We start from the raw sequence: 25,326 nt of genomic DNA on the forward strand, positions 1-25,326 counted from the left end.
TGAAGGAGGCTTTTGGTATGCTAGCATTTATAAATCATGGCATAGAAATAAATCATAGCATAGAATATAGGAGCTGTGAGGTGATGTTGAGACTGTTTAAGGCATTGGTAAGGCCAAGTTTGGAGTATTGTGTGCAGTTCTGGTCTCCAAATTATAGGAAGGATATAAATAAGGTAGGGAGGGTGCAAAGAAGGTTTACAAAAATGTGGCTTGGATTGCTGTATCTTGAATACAGAGATTGGTACAATGGGTCATAAGTTAAGGGTTAGGGGGCAAAACTTTTGGAGAAATATAAGAGGATGCTTCTTCACTCAGAGAATGGTGGCTGAGTGGAATGATCTACCAGAAGAAGTAGTTCCAGCAGGGTCAATTCTGTCATTTAAGAGGAGGCTGGATGAGTACACGGATATGAGGGGGTTGGAGGGTTATGGGCATGGGAGTGGGTATGTGGGATTAGTGGAGTCTCACGTAAGTCAGTGGAATCTAGAAGGGCCTTATTGTAAATTGTTATATGGTTATATTTATATTAGTGTTCATAAAAGCAAGAGCACATGTTCTTAATTCTTTCCAAAGTAGCTTGCATCATTCAAATTTTGTTCATTCTTAAGAGTCTATAGATACATCAAACAACTTATTTTTTTAAATTTTCCAAGTTAATATAGACCAGAGATATACCGACTCCATAAACAGTCTGGTGCATTCATTGAGCAAACTAAAAACAGTAATTGTATCTAAATGAAGAAACAATCACAAAACAAATTGGTCCAGAAGTACTTTATAGATATGATTGATAGTTACCATAATGAAAATTTATAAATAACTTTTACAAAAATCTATAATAATTTGTACATTTTGCAAACTGACTGTGGACATGTTTACAGTTCAATGCAATGGCAGATTGTTTCCCCCATGGTCTGTCCACAATTCTATACTGTTTTCTGCAAAAGATAGTGCAAAGTTTCCAGTTCATTGAGATGAGGTCCTGACCACTTCTTCTGTAGGTACTGCATCTCAATTGTTCCCGACTGCTTTGCCAACATGAGGCCTGAAGATGCATTTGGTTTCTCTGGATTACCTAGAATGTCCATGGTTGTGATTCTGTGAAAATGAGGAGTGGGAGGGGTAGAGAAGTTAAGGAGAGGAAATTTTGAATATTTATTGGGCAAGACTAATTTAATGTACAAGGGTATAAAAACCGTGAAAAACTTCCAAAACATGACCATCAAAATACTGTGGACATCAAAATATTCTGTTCAGAGAAAGGTTGATTTATTTTTCACCGTGTTATCAATTCATATGGATGATCTCCAATTTCAAATATATTAGTCGATCAGAGATTGAATAATGCAGCACTTGGTAGCAAAAGATTCATCACATTTGAACAAAGTGAATTATAACTAACATAATATTTGGTTTAAACTATTATGGGAAATAACAATCATAAATTAACTTGTCCACATTTAACAAAAATGACACGAAGATCTGGATTTGTTGAAGTAATTAGACTTCAAAATAAAGCCAAATTATTTTGCAGATAATTGCAGAGTCTTATAAACTGAAATACTTATTGGGACATATGGAACATCTGCAAGTAGATAAGATGGTAAAGATGGAATGTAGGGCACCCACATTCATTAGCCAAGGCCCAGAATATAAAAATAGGGGGTTATCGTACAACTTTATAAACACTGATTAGACAACAGCTGGAGTGTTTTCTTCTGGTTGCCTCCTTGTAAAAGAATGTGATTATATTGGAGGGGACACATAGGTGATTCACCAGGATGTTTCCTAGAATGGGTACAGGTTTCACAGGATTGGTTTGTTTTCCTTGGAGTACAGTGGGTACCTGATTGAGATATACAAAATTCATAGGGTAAAAGCAGAAAACGTTTCCCTCGAGCTGTAGAAAACTGAAGGGCAAAGGTTTAAGGTAAGGAGTAAGGTGGTTAGAGGGAATCTGAGAAGAACTTTTCTTGCAGAAGTATTTGCAATCTGAAACACAATACTTGAGTGGTTGGTGGAGGCACATATTCTCATAATATTTAACATAAAACATTACAACACAGTACAGGCCCTTTGTCCCACGACAACCTCTATATACCTACTCAAAAAACTAAACCGTCTCTACTTCATAATCCTCTATTTTTTTTCATCCATGTCTGTCTCAGAGTGTTTTAAATATATCAGTCATCACTACCACCCTCAACAATACATTCCATGCACCTACTACTCTGTGTGAAAAACCTGATGTTTCCCCTCACTTTACACAAATATCCTCTGGTGTTTGCTACTCTCACTCCTGTTTATGTGTTGGTTGTCCACCCCATCCATGCCTCTCATAATCTTGTAGACCTATATTAAGTCACTTCTCATCCTTCTTCGCTCCAAAGAGAAAAGCCCTAGCTCTGCTAACCTTGCTTCATAAGATCCCTCTTCAATCCAGGCAACATCCTGATAAATCTCCTCTTCATCCTATCCATAGTTTCCACATCCTTCCTGTAATGAGCCAACCAGAACTGGGGCGAGGCGTGATGGCATAGGAAGAAGAAGTGTAATTTCACCTCTCCCCAGTTGGACTAATAAATGCCAAAATTGAAGATTTTGGAAAAGTTTGAAAATTGCTTTCAGAAGTATCTGAATACTGCAAGAATACAATGGCTGCTAATACAAAGAAGTTGAAAGCTCAATTGCAGAGGAAACTTCCATTTAAGAGTACAGAAGAATTAAGACCTACTTATCAAGTTGAATCCTCAGAGTCGACTAGTCAGGGATACAAGCCTCAACGTACACCAGCGCGGTTAAGTATTACCCCGGCGCCCTCTTCGCAGTCGCAAGAGGGCACCAGGCTTCCAATTTTTTTCACCTGACTTTGAAGCGCGCGCGTTCGCGACGTTGAACGCACGGTAGAACTATCAGACCCAGAAGAGTTGGGCCCGACATGCGATTCCGCAGTTGTGCTGGGCAGCGCGGAGGCCCGCGGCGGCGCGTCAGAAGATGTGCCTCAGCACGCTTTGACGCTGTCGGGCATACCAGGTGCGTCGAGGGTCCATGACCTTCTTGAAAAGGTCTGGGCTGTCAGTGATGCAGGCCGGCAACGGGCTGAGGACGTTGGCCCCTTGTCAAGTAGTCATGCCGACAAGAAGTAAAGTCCAGAAACCGACACTAGCAGTGATTGAAAAAGGAGAGAAAGTTCCTTTACAGATGAAAGTTATGCAAGAAGAAGTAATGGCTGCTGCTGGAAGTTAAAGAAGGTCGGCCTCAAGGAGGATCAACAGAACCTACTTTTGATGCAGTTTTTACAATTCTTAAAAGTATAGCTCAGCAAATGGGTAATAAGTCTACTCAGATGGATCAAGGATTTATGAATATGACTGCAAAAATGAATAATATTTGCGAAGAGGTTTCCCCAGTGAAGAAAGATATGCCTATTGTTAAAGCTGATGTTAATAGATGTTTGAATATGGTGGATACAGTTCAAGACAATTTTAAGAAAACTGAAGGGGTTTTTCAAGATTGCAGAGAACAAGTGGAACGAAATAGAGAAAAAATAGAAAAGTGGAAGATTCATTTGTTGGATGGGAAATTCAGAAGAGGGAATTATTGAAGAAGATTGATTCTTTGGAAAATCAAAGTCGTTGGAATAACGTGAAAATAGTGGGACTTCTAGAAGGTATTGAGGGTTTGGATCCAGTAAAATTTTTCAAAAAATGGATTCCCGATGTATTAGGTGCTGAATTTTTTCCAGATGGTCTGGAATTAGATAGAACACATAGGGCTTTAAGAAGTAAACCATACACTGGTTAACCACCTCAAGCAGTTTTGATTCGCTGTTTGAGATATCAAGATAGGGAGATTATTTTGCGAGTTGCGTGCAGAACACACGTAGACATCAGTCCCCATTGACGGTACAAGGTAATAAGGTTTTATTTTATCCTGACCTGAGTCAGGAGATTATTCAGAGACGTAAAGATTTTAACTCTGCAAAAGAGGTGCTTTGGAGAAAGGGAAACAAGTTTTCTTTTCGATATCCTGCCATGCTGAAGGTTTTCTAAAACTTACTTCAACCTTTCACCCCGCAAGCATCCCTCATCACCGCCATCTACTTCGCCTTCCCTACCTGTCCTCGCTGCCTCCTCTATCCTCATTTCTCATCCTCTCATTCCGCTGACTGTGTCTTGGGGGAGGGAGAGTCGCACAATACACCACACATGTGTGAATGGTGGCCGCCACTCTCCATTCCCCTTCCCAGAGTCCCACACGACTCAATGTGTGCTCCTTCTGCTGACATTCAGCACCCGCCATATGTCAGTGAAATGTACAATCCTTTGTGATGTCATTGCCTGTTTTACAAACCGCACATAATGAGCAGCAGTAGACAATGAACAAGAGAGTGTTTAATCTTAAAACACAAATTTTATTTCTAACTCTTAAACCATAGTCTTAACAACAATAAATCTATCCCCAACAGGGATGGTTTGTGCATGTGCGTGTGTGTGTAGGTGTGTGCTTTGTGCATGCGTGTGTGTGTGTGCGAGAGAGAGATAGACAAAATGTCTTTTTATATACACACAACTAGAGATGGATAGAACATGGATATGTTTGTTAGAGGCAGAGGGAAGGGAGAAAAAGTTTCAGAGAGAGAAAGAAGAGAGAGACAGAGACTGCAGGGGCAGGCAAGGAGCCAAAGAACTCGCTGCCTTTTCCTTTAAAGCCCCTGTGTCCCAATGTGCCTCAACATAATGAAAGAGCTGCACGCACGGAGCACTCATGGAGGGGCTTCTCTGCCTGACAGAATTCTGGGAGGGCAGGTCCACCACCGCTTGATGCGCCGCCGAGCGCTGGATTTCTCCCCATGGCGTCTTATGACCAAGAGATCCTTTCTTGGCATCGATTTCTGACATAGTACGAAAGTAGGGAGATTGTTCCCTACTGAAGGGAATAAAATTATATGACTCTTGTGTAGAATGGGAGAGGGAGGGGGAGAGGTAGAATCAGTGAGGCTGAGGTGGGTCGGGAGTCGAGAGTTAGGTGGGGGGGATGTTTGATGGGTGACCGGGGCTGAGGCGGTCGGGCATCGCATCAGGCTCAGGAGTTAGATATCGGACTTACTTGGGCAGTATCACAGCAGGGGCAGGATCAGTAGTCGGGTCAGCAGGCAACATCCAAGAAGTGAAAGGTGAGGTTCAGCATTGGGCTCAGGAATTTTATATTGGGCGGGTGACGCAAGGACAATGGCACCCCACTTCAAGTGACGTCCAGGGTAAGTACCCTGGCTGCCATACCCTATGGGCACCCATACCTCTTTCCTGTTGGCACCAGTGAGAACAAAATGCATGCTGGGTGGTGAGGATCTTTGATGATTGCTGATGGCCTCCAACAGCAGCGTTCCCTATAGATGTACTCAATAGTGGGGAGGATTCTGCCTGTGATGTCCTAGGCTGCGTCTACTACCTTTTGAAGAGCTTTACACTCAGGGGTATTGGTGTTCCCATACCAGACTGTGATGCAGCCAGTTAGCACACTTTCCACCACACCTCTATAGAAATTTGCCAAGGTTTCTGGTGTCATACAAAGCCTCTTCAAATGCCTGAGGAAGAAGAGGCACTGGTGTGCTTTCTTCACGATGCCATTGGTATATTGGGTCCATGAAAGATCCTCCGAGATCGTGACTCCCAAGAACTCACCCTCTCCACCTCTGATCCCCCAATGATCACTGAATAATGAACTCACCTCTGGCTTTCCTTTCCTGAAGTCAACAATCAACTCCTTAGTTTTAGTGATATTGAGTGCACCATTCAGCCAAGTTTTCAATCTCTATCCTAGATGCTAACTCATCCCTTCCTTTATACAACCCACTACCATGGAATTGTTGGCAAATCTGTAGATGGTATTATTGTCATACTGAGCTACACAGTTGTAGGTATAAAGTGAGTAGAGCAGGGGTCTATGAACACAGCCCTGTGGTGCTCCAGTACTGATGGAGATTGTGGAGGATAAGTTCTTACCAATCTTTACTGATTGTGGTCTGGAGGTGAGGAAATCCATGATCCATTTACAAAGTGGGATGTTGGCTCCCAGGTCTTGGAGTCTGGCAAACAGTTTTGAGGGGATGATGGTGTTAAGTGCTGAACTGTAGTTGATAAAGACCATCCTGATGTAAGCAGCCAAGATTAGGATCAAATCTGGGGCTGGAATTCCATTCTATCACTGATATCTTTTGTCCTTTCCTCCTTCCTTACATATCTTACTTTAACCTTATTCTGATGGAAGCGGTTAGCTTTAAACGTTAACTTAGTTTCTATGAGCAAAGATTCTGGCTGGTAAGTTGAGTTCTTCTATGATTTTTCCATCTTTAGTTCGGAATTCCAGCAATTTCCTTTTTTTCATTTGGTCTAAGGTAATTCCTTTCTATAAAATCATCCCTCTCCTTTTCATGTTCCATAACCCCTGCCAGCATCATAACCATCTGCAATAGATCTATAATTTTTATGATTTTCTTGCAGTTTGCCAACTGCATTCAAACTCCTTGCAAAAGATGAGGAAACATTTGTAGATTTTAGTGAAGTTGTGACGAATGGGCAGAAAAACAAATTTGAGCCCAATGACCAAATCTGAAAGGCAAGGTAGACTTGAAAGGTGGCTTGGCCTATTTCTACTCCGACTTTTAATCTTTTTATGCAACCACATAAAGAATATTTACTGTGCAAAACAGCTTCTAGAAAAATACAGTAATAGCTCTCATTTACTGAAACTATTCAACTCACCTATCAGGCTGAAGAATCTCCTCTGAGACTGGCTTAGAAACATCTTGCAACAAGTCCCACACATAAATGTGAGATGCTGTATCAAGAACAAAAAACATGCCAGGTCGTGTCAATGCCCACAGCATGTTTTGGATTGGACTGCCCCGAGTACTTTCATTCCACTGCAAAATGGGGCACTCTTTTGTCACTGAGTGTAGTCTAATAGTTCCATCTGAACACCCAACCTGGAAGACAACATAACAAATATCTTTTTAAACCACTTTTTCTTTTTAAAATATATTTTATTAATTTGATAGAGAGAAATATTACATGTATATATTATTTAGATATTAATTATATAGCTTTTATCTAATGCAATATAAAATATGAGTCGTATATACAAGATATACATTGTCTTATATAATTCTCAAAAAAAGTGAAAAATCCATATGAAAATTTCACCTCAGATATACATTGTGATTATCTAAATAGGTCAATCTCTTCTAGTTGTAGAAAAAAAAGAAAAAAAGAAAAAAACCCATACTAATCTAACCTCTCCCACTAAACACGGTCACCTGTAAATAAACTGAAAAGAATTGAGCATCAGCTCTCAGACATTGGACAGAAACCTCCCCCCCCGAGCACCCCTACCTAAGTAATCAAATTATGATAATAGTCCATGAATGGGCCCCATATCTTGTCAAATACAATCTTGATCTCTTTAATACCTCAAACAAGATATAACATTTAAACCACTCTAACATGGCACCATTCTCCTTCTGCCACTTATTGGTCATTTCACTTACAGACGCATGATACTTTTCTTCTCAATTATGTAAAGGATCTCCAAGTACTGTGGAGAAAGATATGGATGCTGGGAAACTCACAAAAGTAAATAGTGACATCATCCACATTACAGAAGAGGAGGTTATGGATGTTTTATAATAACATAAAGATAAGTAAATGTTTGGGGCCTGGCCAATATATCCTCAGACTTTGTAGGGAGCTATGGAAGAATTTGAGGGGGCTACAGCAGGGATGTTTGTAACACCAGTGAAGTGCCAGAAGACTGGAGTGTAGAAGAGCTCATTCACCATGATAAGCTCATCCAGAAAGTCAGAAGGTACTGGATCTACAGAAACTTGGCTGCATGGATTCGGAATTAGTTTGCCCACAGAAGGTAGAGGATGATAGTAGTTCTACCTGAAGTTCAGTGACTAGTGGTATTCTGCAGGGATCTGTTTGGGACCCCTGCTCTTTCTGATTTTTATAAATGACTTGGATGAGGAAATGGAGGGGTGCATAAGTAAGTTTGCAGATGACACAAAGTTGAGAGGTGCTGTAGATAGTGTAGCGGGTTGTCGGAGGTTGCAATGGGATAAAGACAGAATATGCAGAGGAGAGGTGGCAGATGGAGTACAATTCAGAAAAAGTGTGAAGTGATGCACTTTGGAAGGCAGTGTACATGGTTAATGGCAGAATTCTCGCTAGTGTGGATGAAAAGAGGGATTTTGGGATCCAAGTCTGTAGATCCCTCAAGGTTACTGTAAAAATTGATAGGGTGGTGATGGTGTTTTGGTCTTCATTAGTCGGGGGAATTGAGTTCAAAAACCACAAGGTAATGTTGTAGCTCTATAAACCCTGATTGAACCACTTTTGGGAGTATTGCATTCAGTTCTGGTCAACCCATTTCATAAAGGCTGTTGATGCTTTGGAGGGGGTGCTGAGCAAATTTCCCAGGATGTGGTCTGAATAGGAGAACATATCATATGAAGGAAGGTTGATAGAGTTAAGGCTTTTCTCTTTGGAGTGAAAGAGGATGGGATGTGAGTTAAAAGAGTTAAAATTATGAGAGACATATATAGAGTATACAGCCAGTATCTTTTTACCCCAGGGCGACCACAGGTAATAGCAGAAGACAACTGTTTAAGGTGAATGGAGGAAAGTCTAGGGGAGATGTGAGAGGTGGGTTCCTGGCACGCAGTTCTAGATTTAGTGATGGGGCTATTACAATAGGGACATTTAACACATTTTTAGATAGATACATGGACTTAAGGAAAAGAAAGATAGGGACAGATTAGATTGATGTGGAGTATGTTTGTACAGGTTAGCATAACATTTTTAGTCAAGGGCCTGTAAGCTGTTCTATTATTTTACTGTCATTCTCAATATTCAGCAAATTATGGTATTTTCAATAGTATAATAACATCTATTTGTCACAAATTGGAGTAATGCAGAGTTCTAGCTTTCTTTTATATTGAATAGACCTATTATTAGACATCAAGAATAGTAAATGGTCAATTTTCTATTCTTTTAATCCCTTTTCTCTCCCATTCTCTAAAGGAAAGGTTATCTATTGTGAAAGGGATTAGTTGATTTTGCATCAATAATAATTTTGGTAGTTGGTAATTTTTTTTTTCCTTTCTCCGTGAATCTTCTGCTCTGGTACCTTCTCCCCTATTTTATCTAGCTCTATCCTGGTCCAATCTGGTTTTTCCTTTGTTTGATAAAAATCTGATAAACATCTTAATTGTGCTGCTCTATAATAATTCTTAAAGTTTGGTAGCTGCAAACCACCTTGTTTGTACCATTCTGTTAATTTATCTAGTGCTATAATTTATTATCATTTGAACAAATGAAGTACAAATATGGAATAACTCACAGTACAATGTTTTCATACCACCACTTGAAAACCTACTTAAAGGACAAATTGGGAAGCAGACCGAGATTACCAGAAGGACGCAGGTCTGAGTATGTGATTACAGACACAAAGATAATTAAAAGATTTATAACAAACATGTACATCAAGCTGCAAGAGAAAGAAAATGATGAAATAAGCTGTAAACCCAAACAAAAGTGGGAACAAGATCTAAACAAAGATAAAAAATGAAATATGGGAAAAGCTATCCTCCAGAACTATGAGAAATACAATAAACATGAGGTGACGCATGATACAATATTATTGGTTACACGGGCTATATATCATGCCCTAAAAGTTAAATAAATGGGACCCAACAGCCACATGACTGCATAATATTGCACAAGACTCAGCTACATCGCTGTAAGAAGGAAACGGGAATAACAGTACATGCAATTTGGGCATGTTAGAAAGTGGAAAAGTTTTGGGAAGATCTAAATCAGGTATTAAATAAAATCACAAAATGCAACATACCAAAAAATCCAGAGATCTTTCTTCTAAGTAATATAAGAAGTAAAGAATTAGGCCTCAAACTGGATGAAGCACAAAAAATATTTATTATGATAGCCTTTGCTGTATCAAAAAAATGTATAATGTCAACTTGGAAATCAGAAGAGAGCCTGAGAATATAGCAATGGTATATGGAAATGAATTAAATGTTTTCCATTGGAAAAAATAACATCTAATTAAAAAAATAAAATCACATTATTTGAACAAATTTGGGAACCGTACATGGAACACAACAGAGAGGGCCTTCCGCGGACCTCCACCCACTAAAATGATAGAATGAGAAGAAGACAAAATGACCTGATCCAGTGTGTAAAAGTAGATGACACAATTTTCTTGTTTATTTTCATTGTGTGATGACATTGTTTAATAGGTTTATTGTATTGTATATGTTGAACGTTTAATGGGTTTGGAGGGAGGTGGGAAGGAGGGAGGGAAGGTAGGGGGAAAAAAGGAGAGAAAATGCCACTGTGTATATTCAGAGGGAAATGTTTGTGTGTATTTTGGTTAATATGGTTCATAGTGTGAAAAATAAAAAAAATTAAAAAAAATTGTAAGTGGTCCACAAAATCACAGTATAACTAGCATTGAAACCACTATATCAACTCCTACCAGAGAAAGCCCCATTATAAAAGTCCCCACATTTATCTGTGTCTGTGCAACTTGTAGCTGAACCTCTGACAGGAGTATGTTAATGCAAGCAACACAATAATTACAAAAGGGATTCAAATCCAAGTTCCCAATCCTAACCAACTTTCCAACAAGAACTAAAGCCATGGAAGTTGAGAGATGCTGGAATTAAACTTCTGTTTGATAGCATTAATTGTATTATCTCAGACATAAAGAACCATGAGATACCACATTCCAACAGAGAGACAACCCTAAAGAAAGGGAAGGGGAAAGGAAATAAAAACAAAAGGGGAAAATCCACATCGTCTGTAAAATCAAAGACAAAGAATACATTTGTAATATTAAAACTAAGTCTAATAATCTTCTTACCAAAAACATTGTTTTTCCAAAATGACAGAAATCAATACAAGTGACTTGAACAGGCCTGGTGCCATCTGTCTCAGGTTTGTACAGTCTCGGAGCTACTTGTAAGCCATGACGAGTACCATGACTCACAAGACCCTGTTGAAAAAGTAAAAGTGATTATGTTATTATTGATTTGAATTATTTTTTAAACCGTATCATTTAATAGAACAAAATCTCCCTTTCCTTGAAATGCCAAATATTAGTACAGTACCAAACTGAAATGCCATATTTAGGAAAAAAGGCTACAGAAAGGACCATTTAGAGTGAAACAGAGATTGTACTATACATCCGATATAATGGGAGATTCAGCAATGATTCATGTAGAATCTACAGCAACGCTTCTTTCTCAATGATGTGAAGGAAGAGAAGAATGCTGCCCACAGGATTTTGGTGATTAAAGGCGGTTACTCAATATTACTTTTTGAAGTGAAATAATCCTTGTTCAAAGTTCAGATTTATTGTCAGACTACATACATGACATCACATACAACCCTGAGATTCTTTTTCAATTTAATTTAATTCAATTCAATCCAAATTTTCAATGGCTTCAGTTCGTTAGTGCATATTTAGACCAGGGTTGCAATGCAATTCAAGAGCAGTATCCAGACCTATCATCAATAAATAAATTATTATTGTGAAAGCTCTGCTTGAGAGCATAATCAATAATCCAACACATTCCTAATAATTGAGAATAGATTGGAAGGAATAAAATGGAAATTGGTTGGATTAAATTTTTGGAAACAAAACATATCTGGATAACTTTTCTCATTGCACATGTTAACACTATAGAATGCTTTGACTGTCTATTCATCTACTTCTGGAGCACATCTCCAGCAATATAGGCAGAGTAGTTCTTAAGCCTGTAGACAGTTTCCAAGACTCTCAATTCTTTTTTTTTTAAGGCATGAAGTGAGTCAATTAACTAAGAGCTGCAATCTGTGATGGAAACGCCATTAGTTCTTGTAAGTTCAATTTTCTTATCACATTATGCCTAAACAATGAAAAAGAGTTCTTTTGCGAGCAATCTAGGAAGTCATACAAAGTAGATGGGAAAAGGCACAATAACAGAGTATAGAGTTACAATGGCCAAAATGGACCATCTGCTTGCCATTTGGACCAAAGGTGGTTGCAGACACTCTAGCCTCTTCTTATGTAGGCGCTGCAGATTGAAAAAGGGGTGTTTTTTATCCGCCAGTGTGCTGATATCGCCTCAAACCGTGCATCTTGGCGCCTCACAGTTCAGCGGGCAGCAACCTCCTTTGAAGAAGACCGCGGAGCACACCTAACTGACAAAAGGCAAAGGAGGAAAAACCCAACACCCAATCCCAACCAACCAATTTTCCCTTGCAACCGCTGCAATCGTGTCTGCCTGTCCCGCATCGGACTTGTCAGCCACAAACGAGCCTGCAGCTGACGTGGACATTTACCCCCTCCATAAATCTTCATCCGCGAAGCCAAGCCAAAGAGAGAAGATATTAACCACTATTAACATGGTGAGCAAGGTGTTAAATGTGGATTTTTGAGTAACACATGACGTCTGTCTTAAACATTGTGGACTGTGGAGGGTCATGTGTCCTCCCTGTTTGAAAGTTATTTGGAAGTCACATCACCTGCCAATCAGGGTTGGATACGGGCCACCCATTAGTTGCCGTTGGCACACTTAAGTGACTCAGTGTTATCAGTGGCCCAGACACTCAGCTCAGAACAGTATAAAACATCGATGCATAGCACATTTCGCTCTTTCTCCCTCGTGGTTCAAGCCCTAGGCATCATTCTATGCCAGGTTGCTACTGTGGACATCGCTGGAGGAGTCACGGGTAGGGTGTGCACTACTCTTAAGTTAAGCCATAGTACTTCCAGAGAGTCGCACCACCGTTGGTACAGGCAAATGGGAGTGTGTTTGAAAGTCCGTGTCTGTGAAGTGTGTACACACATGGGAGCATGTAGAAGATAAGCGGTCACTGGTATCAGAGTCCAACCTGGGTCTGATGTGAATGTCTATGTAGTTGTTTAATAGTAGAGTAATTAAGTATCATTTGACGTCTTCCTCTGTTTGTCTCTCGTGTGTTCAATAAAGTTACCTTTCATTGCAACCCTTGTGTCCAGACTCATCTCTGACTCCCTACCAAACCTGATACTTCCCAAACACTACAGCAGGGCAACAGAACATTGAAGTCAAATTGATTAAGTCTGTTTATCTTTTCACAGATAATGCCAACTTGTTATGTATTTCTAGCAATTTTTATGCAATCTTTGCTGCTGCTTCTGTACAATGAGCTTATATTTTTCGACTGTAGCTTCATCAGGTTACATAGGCATACGGTTTGGGGGAGGGGGGGTCAAGGTGGGCAACTGCCCTCCTAAATTTGGACAAAGCAGGAAGAAAAAAAATCAGACAAAGAAAGCATCTGATGTTCTCCAGGGAGTCACTGAAATTTGCCGTCATTCTTGACTCACTCCAGACTATTGCTGGATATATATGACGTCCCCTGGAGTGATGGACTCTCCTGGTTATGGCCAGGACCGGCACTACCATTAGCTGACCTAGGTAGCTGCATGGGGCACAGACCACAGAGGGGCTCTCTCAAGGTTGGTGAAGTTCAGCTCAAGTGACCCAACCAACACACAGCGATCAGGTAAGGCTTTAATTTTTTGGGGGGAGGTGCTGTCTAGTGAGTGAGGGGCTCGAGAAAGGCAGGTATAGTGGCTCCCCAAGAGGGGCAGGGGGTGTGAAAATGCCCTTGCTTGGCCCTGGCCACATTGGTTCAGTGCTGGGACACTGGAGCCCACTCCATCCTTCCTTCTTTCCCCGCTCCCACCCCTCCCCGGTCTCTGCTTCCCCCCTCTCCCTGTGGTCTCTGCTCTACTCTTCCCCTCCCCGGCCCTCACTCCCCCAGGTCCCTGCTCCCCCTCCGGTCCCCTGTTTCTCCCTCTCCAGTCCCCTCTCCCAGGTACCCGTTTCTCCCTCCCTCCCCAGCCCCTGGTCCCCGCTTCCTATCCCTCCCCTCCTACCACTACCTGGGCTGCTCTTGGCTTATTTTAATCTGTTCTCTCTGGTGTTTAACATGAAACCAAATGAATGGAAAATTATATGTTTCCATTTGTTTTAGAAAACAAATCAGTACTCACAATGTCTGTTCCAATAAAGAAATGATTGGAATCTGTTGGCATAAACTTGATACTCAGAGTCTGAGGACGGCACATTTCCATGAGATTTCTTGGGAGAAAGCTGATCAGGTTCAGGAGAAAAAAGGCAACATCAATGAAATGGACATGTTAAAATTCTGCTCCATGTGAAATAACAAGAACATTACATTTTTTTCAATGAGGTTCCTTATTTAACAACTGATACAAAACCACACCAAAAGGATCTCATCAAAATGTCACAGTATGGAACCAATGAAATCCATGAATAGAAGGGAGATGTGTAGACATTTTTAATCAATACAACTGAGACAAAAACTCTGAAAAGGCATTCACAAAATGTCAATTCTTCTCATAATGATATATTTTTTTAATAAATGAAATAATTTTGCCAAGGTTACACCTTGAAATAGGAAGTAAATAATCATAAATGTTGACAAGATAGTAGAATCCAAAGTAGTTTGGAAAAATTACACAAATTTTTTACAAAGGGTAAGCAAGTGGGTGTCAAAAGATCTGGGGGGGGGGGGGGGAATTCTGATGTTAAGAAGATGACATTAATACTGACGTTAAGAAGATGAAAAATTACATTGAGAAACACCAGCGGGGTTTCTTTCTTCTCTTTTATTGGAGAGATGTATTTTGTTTTGAAGAGTAACCATGGATCGGAGTCCCACCATTGTGGGTGGGCATTGGATATTTATAATATTAAATATATTAATGACTAATTTAAATTTTGTGACATTTAATGTTAACGGGCTCAATAATCCAATTAAGAGAGAGGGTTTTGGCTTAAAGAAAATTAAAATAGACATTGCCTTTTTACAAGAGACTCATTTGACTGAGAAGGAACATCAAAAGTTTAAGAGAGATTGGGTTGGTCAGGGTATAGTTTCTTCTTTCTTCAAGAGGTCTCGTTATTTTGATTAATAAATTGCCTTTCAAATTAGAAACAGTTGTTAATGACTCAGCGGGTAGATTTCTTGTTGTAAATTGTCAAACTTATTTGGAGTTTTGGACTCTTATGCACCATTCATGCACCAAATGTTTATTCAAGATTCTTTTTTTAATATGGCACAGGTATATGAAAATTTAATGGTGATTTCAATTGTTGTTTGGATCCATTATTAGATAAATCTCCAAAAAACCTTCCTACATCTATCCTATCCATACCCTTCATAATCCTATATGTTTCTATAAGATCTCCTCTCATTCTTCTGAACTCAAACGAATACAATCCTATACGATTTAATCTTTCATCATAAGTCAACCCCTTCATCCCAGGGATCAACCTAGTAAACCTCCTCTGGACTGTTTCCAAAGCCAGTATAAACTTCCTCAAATATGGAGACCAGAACTGGACACAGTACTCCAGGTGCGGTCTTACCAGTACCTTATACAGTTGCAACATTACCTCTCTACTCCTGAATTCAATTCCTCTAGCAATGAAGGCCAAAGTTCCATTTGCCTTCTTAATAACCTGCTGCAACTGCAACCTAACTTTTTGCGATTCATGCACAAGCACTCCCAAGTCCCTCTGCACAACAGCATGCTGTAGTTTTTCACCCTTTAAATAATATTCAGCTCTTTTATTTTTCTTGCCAAAGTGGATAACCTCACACTTACCAACATTGTACTCCATCTGCCAGACCTTTGCCCACTCATCCAGCTTAACTATATCCCTCTGCAGACTCTCTACATCCTCATTACAATTTGCTATTCCACTCAATTTGGTGTCATCCGCAAACTTGGCTACACTACATTTTGTCCCCTCCTCCAAGTCATCAATGCAAAAGATGAACAGTTGTGGGCCTAGCACCGACCCCTGCGGCACCCAACTTACCACTCTCTGCCAATCTGAAAAACTCCCACTTATCCCAACTCTCTGCCTCCTGTCAGACAACCAATTTTCGATCCATGCCAATATACTTCCCCGGACTCCACGGTCCTGTAACTTACTGATAAGTCTCTTGTGCAGCACCTTATCAAACGCTTTCTGGAAATCCAAATATACAACATCAACCTGTTCCCCTCTATCCACCGCACCCATTATATCCTCAAAGAATCCTAACAAGTTTATCAAACAAGATCTTCCCTTTCTAAAACCATGCTGCGTCTGCCTGATTGAACCCTTACGTTCCAAAAGTTTCACTATTTCATCTTTAATGACAGCTTCAAGCATTTTTCCAACGACAGACGTCAAGCTAATTGGCCGATAATTTCCAGTCTTCTGCCTACATCCCTTCTTAAAAAGTGGCGTGACATTTGCTGTCTTCCAGTCTGCCGGGACCTGCCCAGAATCCAAGGAATTTTGGTATATGACCACCAATGCATCAACTATAACTTCTGCCATTTCCTTCAGAACCCTTGAATGCATATCATCAGGACCAGCTGATTTGTCTGGCTTTAGTCCCATTAGTTTCTCCATCACTACTTCCTTTGTAACAACTATTTTATCAAGGCCCTTCCCAACATTCGCATCCTTAACTCCGCACTTGGGCATGCTGGACATGTCTTCCACCGTGAAGACTGACACAAAATATTTGTTCAATGCCTCGGCCATTTCCTCATGTTTTGCTACCAGTTTTCCTTTCTCATCCTCCAAGGGTCCTATGTTAACTCTGGCCACCCTCTTCCGTTTTATATATTTATAAAATTTTTTGCTTTCTGTTTTTATATTTTGTGCCAATTTACTTTCATAATCCTTTTTCCCATTTCTTATTACCCGCTTTGTAACCCCTTGTTGTCTCTTAAAGTTATCCCAATCTTCCAGTTTCCCACTGCTCTTTGCAGCTTTGTACACCTGCACCTTCAATTTTATACTCTCCTTTATTTCCTTTGTTAACCACGGTGGATTTTTCCCTACCTTGCTGCCCTTTTTCCTTTTATCATATATAACAAGAGGAGTCTGTTTCCATTTTATTTTGAATTATAACTGAAATAAACATTGAGGCCATGAAAACATTAGAAATGTTCCTTAAGCTCCTTATGAGTCCTCCACCATTTCATAAGATCATGGCTAATATTTTATATCAGGTCTATTTTCTTGCAGTGACATCCACTTTCCTTGATTCTCTTAACATCTAAATATCCATCAATCTTTTTCTTGAATATACCCAGCAACCAAGCAATCCACAATCTTGTTGGTAGAGAATTCCAAATGCTCATTCACCTCTGCGTGCTAAAATTTATTTTCATCTCAGGCATTGCTTTTTATCTGAATCAGTGACCCCTGCCGGGTCTGTCAAGTCACATGAGAGTTGTGAATGTTTCAACAAAATCACCTGTCATTCTTCTGAACTCATAAAAGTACAGACTCAGTGAACAAAGAGAGCATCCATAGATAGAAATAGTCAGTCAAGAGTTTGGGTTGGGAGCCTTTATTGCAGACTCGAGAGAAAGTTGCAAACCAGAATAATGATTGACAATTTCTCTCATGTATGCTTCCTGACCCACTGATTCACTCTTGCTTCCCCTTATTTACTCAAGATTCCAACATCTCCAGTTCTTGTGTTTCCGAAGTGTAGGCACTTATGTTCTGGCAAGAGTTGAGTACAATCTGCTTAACCTTGCCAATTCCAATTTCCTAGAAATCCCATAATCTTCACTTCTATTTGCTCATTGGTAAACTTACCCTATACAATATTTCAGATGCAGTCACACTAAAGCTCTGCATAATTGCAGCAAGATGTCTCAATTCTTGCGCTTAAAAGCCACCACAAAAGTTACCTTCTTAAATATCTGCCACATTGGAACTGCAGCAACATTTGTTTCAATATTCAAGAAGTCTGATGTCATGGCAGAATGCATGACATCAATTACAATGAGAACACCTTATACTATACTGTCTTACCTGATTACATCAATAGAAGAACTGTGGATCAACTTCATCTTCCCACCAGGGATCAATCCTAGATATAGCAAAAAAAAATTAATTCAACATACCAATCTGTCATTTTTAGGGGTATTAACATGATGAAGCCAAAACCTTCCACAACTCCAGAATTTTACAGATTTTAAATGAAACCCAACTTTCTTTTCACCACCATCATTGATTTCCTTAAACTCTTCTCTTTGGCTTCTCGTTGATGAGGGAATGTTTGTAATCTTCCATTCTCTGCCTCAAAACTACTTTCCACCTATTAGTCAAATGATTATTGTTGCATGATCCAATATTGAGATTTGGATGAACCAAAATTTTAGTTGAACATTATCAGTAAAATTGAAGTCACCTTTTTTTGCTTCAAATTTTAATTTAAGTCCGTCTGTTTTAAGTGCAGCATCTTTGTTTGAATTTATATGATGTACTTTCACCCTCCTCAAATTTAAACAATGTCAAGATTTAACTAAAGAGTCTCATCCAGTTCTTCCTGATATCACCTTTCTATCCTGAACTGATTCTTCACTTCTCCAAATGCAGACTCATAGATAGCACAGTACAGCCGCTTCAGCCCACAATGTTGGGCCAACCCAAGTAAAACTACTCCACAACTCCGACATAATAAACACAGGATTCCCCTTGTCCTTACCTACCTCCATACCAGCCTCTGCATCCAACATCTGTAATTTCCACTACCTACAACATGATCTCATCACCAGACAGATCTTCCCATCTCTGGCTTCCATAAGGACCAATCCCTCCATGTATCCCTTGTCCGCTCATCCTTTCCCATTAATCGCCTGCTTGGCACCTTTCCCTGCAGGCACAATAAGTGCCACTCTTGCACTAACACCTCCTCCCTCACCACCATTGGGGGTCCTAAACAGTCCTTTCAAGTGAAGCAACTTGTGTCTCTGCAGGAGTCATCTACTGCATCCGGTGCTCTCACAGTGGCGTTCTCTACGTTGGAAAGATGGGAGGCAGACTGGGAGATCGCTTTGCTGAGCAACTTTGCTCTGCCCTCATCAGTGGCAGGAATCTCCCAGTGGCCAACCATTTCAATTCCACTCCCCACTCACATGCTGCCATGTCTGCTCATGGCCTCATGTTCTGTTCTACCAAGACCACCCGTAAGTTGGCAGAACAACACTTCACTTTCTGTCTCAGCACTCTCCAACCAGATGGCATTAAAAGGACTTCTTCAGGTTTTTTCAAGATGGTGTCGGAGAAGTAGTCAGTGCAAAGCCGAGCTCCCCAAAAGAAAGAAGAAAGACAAAAAAGATCCCCTTTTAAAAAAAGTAAAGAAAGAAAACACAGATGATAAAGATACAAGAAAAAATTCGAAGAATAAAGGGCTGAACCAAAGCAGAAGAGAAAATGGGAGAGGATCACCTTGTGGTGGAAGGGAGAAGGAAGCCGACCTTGGGCCCACGCAGGTGTCAGCGGCGAGAGAGGAGCCCCAGTCCATCTCACGGATCAAAAACTTACTTGGGGGTGAGTGAGGCTGGTGGCGCAGGAACGGAAGCACGAGGGGGCCTGGAGAGGGGCGCAAGTGAGATGACAGGAGCGCCATTGGGCAACCATGGAGATGCGGTGGAGGCCGGCGGGTAGCACTGCCGACTCGAGCCTGGAGAAGTAGTGAAGACGGCAGCGACAACAATGGGTGACAGGAATAAAAGGCCAATCCATGTGGAAATCAGGAGATAGAGGGTGCGCAAGGTGTCAAGAATGGCGGGCTGCAGCATCAAGGAGGAGCAGGGACATCGAGGACATCAGAGGGAAGCATGGCAGCGTTCACCAGAAGACTTCAGAAGAAGAAGAGCCAGAAGGGGAGGAAGGGGAAAGAAAGGAACAAAAGGGAAAGGCAGGGAGGAAAGAAAGTCAAAGAAAAAAGGAGGCAGAGAGCCCTCTACTGGGTACATTATGGATGCTATCTACCAGATGAACAATACATTTAAAAAATTGGTAGCAGGCCAGAATGCCATCAAAGAAAAAATAGATAATGTAACTAACAGAGGAAAGAATAAAAAGAGTGGAAGAAGAGCTGTTTAAAAAAAAAGAGAGATGGACGTTTGGGGGAAGGAAAAGGAAAGAATACGAGAGCAAATGGACACTCGAAAATTTCAGCAGGAGAAACAGTATTAAAATTGTGGGGGTGAAGGAGGGTACGGAGGGAAGAGACACGGTGGAGCTCTTCAAAAAGTGGATTTCTGAGGTGTTGCATAGGGAGAAAATGTGAAATAATCTGGAGATAGAGTCCAAATCAGTGACCCCGATCTGTCCTGGTTAGGTTCCTTGGTTCATTCGCTACCAGGACAGAGAGACGGTTTTATGGGTGGTGGCGAGGGGAGCGATAGAAGGAGGGGTCTGGCAAAAGTATGGAGGAGTGAGAGTCCTCTTTTACCCTGATGTGTGGTGCTTTTAAGGCACAGGAGGGAATTTGACCAGGTGAAAAAAAATCTTAGGAGAAAAGGGATTGAGTTTACCCTCCTTCAACCTGCAGCATTGGAGATATTAAGAGCAGGAGGGGAGAAAAGGTTTTTTTCTTACAGACCCTCAGGAGGCAGTGGAAACCCTGCCACCCTCCCAGGTCTAAATACAAATAAGGTGAAATTAAAAAAGGGGAAATGGCCAAATTATTGATTGTATATACTGTAAATGTTATGATTATGAGGGGTATGTTTCATTGTGTGGTATTGTATTACTGTCTAAAGAAGAATAGATGTTAAAAGAAGAATTATTACAGGGAGCTTGAAGAAAAGTTGGGGGGGGGGGGGAAGTCTAGGGTAAGAATGAGATGGGTGCATTACACACACCCCAAAATGGCAGAGGAATTGATGCCAATATTTTGAGCATTGGCATCAAGAAAGGTAGGGGGTAGTTCAGGGGGGAGAAGGGAAGGGGAAAGGATTAATTGGGGCTATGTTTTGGATTAAAAAAAAATTGTTAGTTCTATTTTTTTAGTCCATTTACGTTTTGTTTGGAGCATGGATAACACAATTAAGTTTTTAAGTTTTAATGTGAATGGGAAAAACTGAACAATAAAGAGAAAAAGAATTTTGGCACACCTGAAAAGGATGCAGGCAAACATAGTGTTTCTGCAGGAAACCCACCTTACAAAGCAAGAGCATATAAAGTTAAAGAGGGGGTGGGTGAGTCAGGTGGTGATGCTCTACTTCAGTTACAGGGCCAGAGGGGTGTGGATATCATAATAGGGAAGAATGTTTCAGTGGTAGACTGGGGTGTGGTCACTGACCTATCTGTGAGATTTGTGATGATGCATTGTCAAATATACTCCAGATCATGCACACTAATTAATATTTATGAACTGAATTTTGATGATGAGCAATTTATACAATTTTTTTTTAAGGTAACAGCGGGGGGGGGGAGGGAACTTCAATTTTTGCCTGGCTATGGTCAAGTCAGCAAAGAAAGTAACAAGAGCTAAGGCAGTGAACTCCACCTTGACCTTTATGAAAGAGCTGAATTTAATAGATGTCTGTAGAAGGTAGAATCCAAGTAAAAGGGATTATTCCTTTAACTTGAGACGACACAATTCCTAGCCCAGTTGGAGAGTAGGATAATGGAGACCAGGTACACAACACGATTTCCGTCATACCATTCACCCTTGACTCTGCCATCATAATGGAAGATAAGCAGGTCATGACGTATAGATGGTGCCTCAATTTGTTGTTGTTGAGAAAACTGGAATTTTGTAGCTTTGTTAGAGCTGAGATAGAATTGTTCTATGAGATGAACTTTCCCTTTATGGATGATAATTTCCTAATATGGGACACATTGAAGGCTTATTTAAGGGCCAGATATTTAGATATACTAAAGGTATCAAAAAGGGGCACGTGAAAGAGATCAATAGTTTGGAGCAGGAAATAGCCCAATTCGAAAAAGGCTATCAAAGAGAGGGTTCAGAAGAAAAATACATGAACTCCATGAATAAAAAGCTCAAAGGTTATACATTGCAAACATATAAGGCTGAAAAGTTCATCTTAAGATCTAGACAACAGTATTACAAGCTGGCGAAGAGGCCCCATAAAGTCTTGTCCTGACAGTTTAGGGCAGAAGAGGTCTCAAGAACAATCAATGTGATTCAAATGGGGAAGGCATGATTTCACCTAAACCAAGGAAATAAACAAAACATTCAGAAAGTTCTATAAAGAGATGAATAAATCAGAGTCAGGAGGATCCCACTAAAATAGATGATCAAGAGGGGCTGAATGCCTCCTTTTATAGAGGAGATTAAAAAAACTTGGGTTCAATGCAAGCTAATAAATCACTGGGGAAGGATAGTTTCCCCATAGAATTTTATAAAGGTGGTGAATCAGGTGGCGGAGACGCATAACCTCCTGGAATCTTTCTCAACAGGAATCATCACAGTGATCCTAAAAAAAGACAGGTACACATTGAATCCCTCCTCTTATAGGTCCATCTTGTTAATGAATGCAGATTACAAAATTGTAGCAAAAGCATTGGCCAATAGGTTGGTGGTATATTTACCAAAATTAATGAATCCAGGTCAATCTGGATTTGTATAAAACAACATAGCTAGATTGTTTAATATAATAAATCTGGCACAGTCGGGGATGGATCCAGGAGAGGCTGTAGCTGTGAATGTGGAGAAGGCTTTTGACAGATTGGAGTGACCTTTTGTTCAAGGTACTGGAGAAATTTGGACTGGGACAAATATTTATTAATTTGGTTAGAACATTTCTATAAACCCTGTTATTACAAACAGGCAGATGTCTTCAGTGTTTCCATTGAGTTGGTCCAGTAGACAGGGCTGTCCATTGTCACCAGCGCTATTCATACTGGCCATTGAGCCGCTGGCGGAAGTCATTTGGCAGGATCCGGGCATAAAGGAGTTCAAGGTGGGCCAGATGGAACACAAGATCAACTTATTCACTGATGATGTGTAGTACATTTGATGGACCTGGGGGAGGGACAGATGTCGTTGACCAGGCGGTGGATCACACTGAATAATGGAGGATTATGGGAAGATCTCAGGGTATAAGGTAAATCTGTACTAGAGTGAGGTCACGCCTCTGATGAAATGTACTTTAGGTGTGGTGTGGGGATTGGAACTTTTATCCATTCAACCTGGCTGTGTACAAAAGTGAGATCCTTCTGGGAGGACCTGGGAGATATTCTGAATTACAAAGGTGGATTTTCCACAAGATCCGAAATTGTACCTTTTGGGGAACATTATGGACATGTATTTTAAACTGTCCCGATACCAAATTCAGGTTGTGAAGGTCTCTTTGGCGGTAGCTAGGAAATGCATAGTGGTCACATGGAAGTCCGACTCCCAATTTAACATTGCATGATGGAATACGGAAATGCAGAGTTGCATTCCTCTGGAGAGAACGACATACAATTTAAGGAGGAAATATGACACATTCGTTAGAGTGTGGCAACCTTATCTGAAGGATATTGGTTTGCAGATATGACTTCAGAACAAGGGTACTGAAACAATCCTTCCAAGTCGAGAAACGACTAGGATCAAGGAAATGGATGTGGCACAGACAACATGCTCCGTTGGTCACTTTTCCTTTTTATTCCTTATCTTTGGTTACTTGGTTACCTTGGGTTTTTTTTCCTAGGCTTTTACCTCGGCTTCTGGTTGACCCCACTGTGTTTTTCATCTCTGTATAAGTTATATGACTTTATTCTTAGTGATATCAGGGAAAGGGGAGTAGGAAGGGGGTGGTGGGGGGGGGGGGGAATAAAAACGGATTCTATATGTTATACGGGTGGAGAAAGAGATTGTGTTGTTTGAATTTATATGTCTGTGAAAGTCAAAAATAAGATATTCAAAACAAAACATCAACTTCACCAGTTGCTGCTAGCCTACTCTGTTTTCCCTCCCTTCCCATTTCCTTTGTCTTCTTTCCTCCAGCTCTCCCCCCACCTTCCCTCTCCATTCACAGAGCCATCCCCCTCCTCCTGGGTACCTTCCCTTCCTTATCCACGTATTACCTCCTACCTGTGGGACTGTGCTCCTCCCTCTGCCCCTCACTCCACCATTTTGTTAAGGCACTTTGACATAGCTTGACGTAGGGCTCAAGCCCAAAATGTTGGTTATGTTTTTTTTTAATCTTTGCTATATAAAGTACACTGTTTGACCTGCCGAGTTTCTCCAGAATTGCGCTTTACTTCAAGCATAGTGCCAGCAGACTTTCGTGTTTTACTCCACAACAACCTAATTTTTCCTTTCTCACACCCATAACCCTCTATTTTCTTCCTCTATTTCTTTACTCCACTGCATTTTCAACCAGTATTCTCCTGCTTTTCAGTTCCAACTACCAAGGCATTTTTCTCCCATTCTTCAAATCATCATATTCAAATCCTCTTTTTGGAGTACGACCTTTGTTTCACTGCCCATTTTTATTTCCTTTTTGCTCTCTTACCCAACAATTCATCATTTTAACAAGACAAACATATTTAAATTACATTAAGGATGGCTCAAAGCACTTTACAGTCAAAACATTTTTTTTAAATGCACTGGAACCAATTTTTACTAAGCAAAGTTCCAACAAAAGATAAATACTGCTGGTATCCAGCACCTTCTGGGTCTAGATGCCGGATGAGTGAGTTTTCCAGTTGCCTGAGATTCACTCTAATAAAGTCTAACTAGTACACATGCATTAAACAATCCTTCCAAGTCGTTTAAAAAGACAAAAATACTACACTGTACTTACACTGAACAAACATCACTTTGCATAAATATATAAACCTTAAAGGATTTTACTTTATTTTCAGTTGCATTGCTTAAAAGCATTCAACCTTTGCTGCATCTACAGGTTCCTCCCCCTCCTCAGAGATGTCCCATAAATGAACAATGCCATTATTGATAATTAACCCCCCCACAAGTTTACAGATAAAACCTTACTAATATACTTAATAATATACTAATAAAGATAAAGACTCTACTTAGCAATGATAAGGAGACACTTTAAGAATGTCACCCCAACCCATCTAGGACAATGCTATTTTAATCAAACACAACTTTATTCAAACTTTATTTGAACAGCTCCCATGGGCAAAGCTTTTCACTCTGAGCGATGCCATTTTATTCAAACACAATTTTATTCAAACAGCTGCTATGAGAAAAGCATGATCAAGGCCCTCTGCTGGCTGAACGTTTGCTTCCATCTTCACCAAAGATTTATGTCTTTCTTCAGAGAATATTTACTTTCACGCTTTTAACGTTCTAATTATTTATTTATTTATATTCATTCTAATTATTTATTTCCCCTGGATTTTTTTTTCCGGTTGCTTGAATTCGGATAACAAGGGTTTTATTG

General features: G+C 40.4%; 1 protein-coding gene across 3 annotated transcripts in view; it reads right to left on the reverse strand.

The window, feature by feature from the left end:
* Positions 1 to 759: 759 nt before the first annotated feature.
* Positions 760 to 25,326, reverse strand: part of dync2i1 (dynein 2 intermediate chain 1) — a 125,677-nt gene continuing 101,110 nt past the window's right edge. For all 3 annotated transcript variants that reach the window (XM_069914721.1, XM_069914722.1, XM_069914720.1), the window contains 5 exons: positions 17,981 to 18,038; positions 14,113 to 14,212; positions 10,948 to 11,079; positions 6,765 to 6,988; positions 760 to 1,098 (listed from right to left, as the gene is read on the reverse strand). In XM_069914721.1, the coding sequence (XP_069770822.1) occupies positions 927 to 1,098; positions 6,765 to 6,988; positions 10,948 to 11,079; positions 14,113 to 14,212; positions 17,981 to 18,038 (686 nt within the window). In that variant the 3' untranslated portion in view covers positions 760 to 926. The remainder of the gene's footprint in view (positions 1,099 to 6,764; positions 6,989 to 10,947; positions 11,080 to 14,112; positions 14,213 to 17,980; positions 18,039 to 25,326) is intronic.

The sequence above is a fragment of the Narcine bancroftii genome, chromosome 1 (assembly GCF_036971445.1).
Source record: "Narcine bancroftii isolate sNarBan1 chromosome 1, sNarBan1.hap1, whole genome shotgun sequence".
Taxonomy (NCBI): domain Eukaryota; kingdom Metazoa; phylum Chordata; class Chondrichthyes; order Torpediniformes; family Narcinidae; genus Narcine; species Narcine bancroftii.